The sequence below is a fragment of the Poecilia formosa genome, unplaced genomic scaffold (genome assembly GCF_000485575.1).
Source record: "Poecilia formosa unplaced genomic scaffold, Poecilia_formosa-5.1.2 Scaffold708, whole genome shotgun sequence".
Taxonomy (NCBI): Eukaryota; Metazoa; Chordata; class Actinopteri; order Cyprinodontiformes; family Poeciliidae; genus Poecilia; species Poecilia formosa.
In genome coordinates this window covers 45,838-49,172 of record NW_006800647.1, presented here as the reverse complement: position 1 = coordinate 49,172, position 3,335 = coordinate 45,838, and the positions used below count along the sequence as shown (strand labels likewise).

Genomic DNA, 3,335 nt, shown 5'->3' with positions numbered 1-3,335 from the left:
TTTCCCCTTTGCAAAGAAACTTTCCAAAGACACCTGATCTGTTTCTTACTCATTTTCCTGCTTGGGGGCTCAGTGTTGGCGAGAGAATCCGGTTACAGGATTTTCAAAATAAAAGATCCTCCAGACTCAAATAATACATAAAACAGAAATATTTAATTTCTTGCGTGGTCCGGTACCAATTGGTCCACGGCCCAGGGGTTGTTGACCACTGGTTTAAATGATTCCACAATGTCACGGCAGGAAGCAGAATTTGAGGAGTTTAACTGTTATGGAATAACCAATCAGAAGCTTTTAAAGTCATGACATCATCACCAGATCTCCGTTTAGACGTCTGGTTCTGATCCATAAGCTGCAGAGCATCAGGAACACGGTGCTTACCTCTGGAAGCGGTCCACCTCTAGGAGAATCCTGGATCATGTTCTCTCTGCTGGGATCGGCTGCTTCCACCTGCAGAAACAGGAAACAGGTCGACCAGGAAGCTGGAGAAAGCAGCTCAGGTTCAGCTGGAACCAAAAGGATTCTGTGTTCAGCAGGTTCTGAACCAGAGAGGAAACAAGATCTGAACTCTACAACCTGTGAACAGGACTGGCTTCAGGAAACTCAAAAAGCCATCGATCAACACCATCCAGATCTACGCTGGTTCATCAACAGGAAGCTCCACAAAGTATCTGATGGTCCAGAACTCAGCATTTAGTCTGGATTAACTTCTGACCTAAAACTAAAACTCTGGGACAGGAAATGTCTGTCCAGACCAACAATCAGGCCGGCTGAGAATCCAGTCTTGTGGGATGAAGATAATTTTTCTGTCAAGCAATATCAACATCTATGAAAAGTTCAAGCCTCCTACTGGATAGTCTACACATCTACAGTCCAAAGGTTAGAGGAGAATTTTAGGACCTGGACAACACACTAACAGTACTGAAGGCCCAGCTCAGAGGTCCAGAACCACACATTAAGACGGTGGTTCTTCTCCTGGGCCCTCCTATGGATTACAAATTGGGAGAGTTAGACTCTTGCTGTCTAGTTGAACGATGTGTGTGTCCGGTGGGGGGGTTCTTAGAGACTCCCTGTTACACTCAAACACCTCCCCCCCCCAGCGTTCATCGTTTCCTTTGTTTTCCTCCATTCATCCATACCGCTTCCTGCAACCCCCTGTAATGGCACTGCGCCCCCTAGGGTCGCGCCCCACAGTTTGGGAACCTCTGCATTAGGAAATGAACCGTGGGACAAAAACCCCTGAGACCCTGGACCCTGGTAGGACCTGGAGAGACTCGGTAGGGCCTGGACCTGTAGAGCAGAAGGTCTGGACTTACCAGGGGCTTGCGGACTCCCAGGCGGACGGTACCAGGCGGTACCGACTTCAGCACCTCCACTGCCTCAGTCAGGGTGAGAAGGTCCAACAGGGTGTGATTAACCGATACCAGCTGATCTCCAGGAAGCAGGCCTCCATGACGCTCCGCGGACCCACCAGGAACCAGAGAGCGGATCACCATCACACAGCGACCAGGATCCAACGGGTCCTGCAGGGTCAGACATGAGACGGGTTTAATCCCAAGGTGGGATATTTTCACACCCTGAGGAACAGAAACACACCTGAGTGGACCTCAAGTCAGGCTGAAAACAACCCAGCCGTTCAAAAACTTTTCAACTCGTTGAATTAAAAGAGAGCAGAGATTTAGAGACGAGCCAAACACAAGAGCCCGGGTTCTGGAGGAACCCAGTCAGCAGCAGAACGGTTCTGTTTGAACCAGGACAGAGTGTCAGAACGGGGTTGTGAATTAAACCGTCCAGGTGGAACCGAGAGAGGAGACGGTTTAGAGTTCACAGACCAGCAGGTAGGGGGCGACAGAGACCAGAACTCCGATAACAAGGGGGCAGGAAAACCTGTCCGTCTGATCCTCCTGTCCGGAGAAAAGCTTTGCTCCAACTTACATCATGTTCATAAATATTTTTCATATGTTTGTTTCCTGATGGACGCATGGGCTGATGGTGAAAACAGGACGGTCTAGTTAAAGTCCAAACTGAAACATGGAGGGAGTGGCCTTCTATGGTTCTGAATTTCAGCTGGAACAGAACATGTGTCCATGGTGACGAGTCACAGTCCAGTGGAACCAGACCAGGACCAAGACAACCACCGGAGGCTATCTCTCCTCCAGCAGAGGGCGCTTCAGAGTTTCTACTGCAGAAAGGAGCAGAAGAAGAAACGATGGAGAGCACTCCACACCAAAGCAAAGCTCCTTGTTGTCTGGTTCCACCAATCACAGTCCGTCTGGTTCCTAAACTCCTGCTGCGATTCTCAAACCCCGAACCAATGAACACAAACTACTTAGGGGCCCCCGGGTCGGGCCTTTGGGTCGGGTTCTGCTGCGGTTGTGATTTTAATCAGGCGTTCCTGAGGTCTGCTCACAAACTGGTTTTGCTCCCAGTCAGCTGCCACACAGCAGGCAGACCTGCAGAGCGTCACATGGCCAGGCTGCTGGTTCCCTGGATCTCCTGGTTGAATCTGTTAAGACGTGTATCTGTCGGAGGTTTTGGACGGTTTTCCCTCACAGTTCGGATTTCTGACTGGAGGTTTTTTAAAACATTTTTATTTAACTTTTTCTTATGCTGGTTTTATGTCTTGAATAGTTTAAGGCTGATTTCACAACACTTTGTGATTTCATGTTTTACTGACTCACATTCAACATCTGCAGCTGCTCTACAGCTTCAGCCTCATTTCACCGCAACACATCCAACACTCATCCATCCTCATCCATCCATCTTGTCTTTTTGAACATTTTCATTCTGGGAATTTCCAGACTTGATTCAGAAGTTTTCTACAGTTCCTCTCCAGATTTTCTCCAAATCTTCTGAGAGCGGCGCTGATTTTGGGACCCAACCCGACCTGCCAGAACCTGCCTCTTCCCCCCAGCAGAATTCAGAAGCCGGTTCAGTGAATCCCTGCAGCGCTGCCGGCGCAGAGCGAGCCGCTGCCGTGCCAAGTTTCAGGCTGGCAGAAGAAAGCGTGGGTATTTTTAGCCGCAGCAAGGCGGCTGCAGGTGGAGAGCGGCGGAGTCAGGGCCGCCTCCTACGGGAAGCTGAGGAGAAACAAAGGAGCCAGGGGAGCGGAGGAAGAAGAGAGGAAGAGGAGAGGAAGAGGAGAGGAAGCTCCTCCTGAACCTTCAGCCTCCAGAGTTTTACTAAAACTGACAAGTTTGGAAGGAAAGTGAACGAACAGCAGAGAGGAACCGGATCAGTACTGCATGGATCCACCGTTACCCCACCATGACCCCTGTAACCCCACCATGACCCCAATGTAACCCCACCATGACCCCAGTAACCCCACCATGACCCCA

At 50.0% G+C, this 3,335-nt stretch overlaps 1 protein-coding gene across 1 annotated transcript in view; it reads right to left on the bottom strand.

Annotated features, from left to right (window-relative positions):
• Positions 1-3,335, bottom strand: part of LOC103131017 (inaD-like protein) — a 32,769-nt gene that overhangs the window by 15,644 nt on the left and 13,790 nt on the right. The window contains exons 17-18 of the mRNA XM_016666327.1: positions 1,314-1,520; positions 379-447 (exon numbers count right to left, since the gene is read on the bottom strand). Coding sequence (XP_016521813.1) covers positions 379-447; positions 1,314-1,520 — 276 coding nt within the window. The remainder of the gene's footprint in view (positions 1-378; positions 448-1,313; positions 1,521-3,335) is intronic.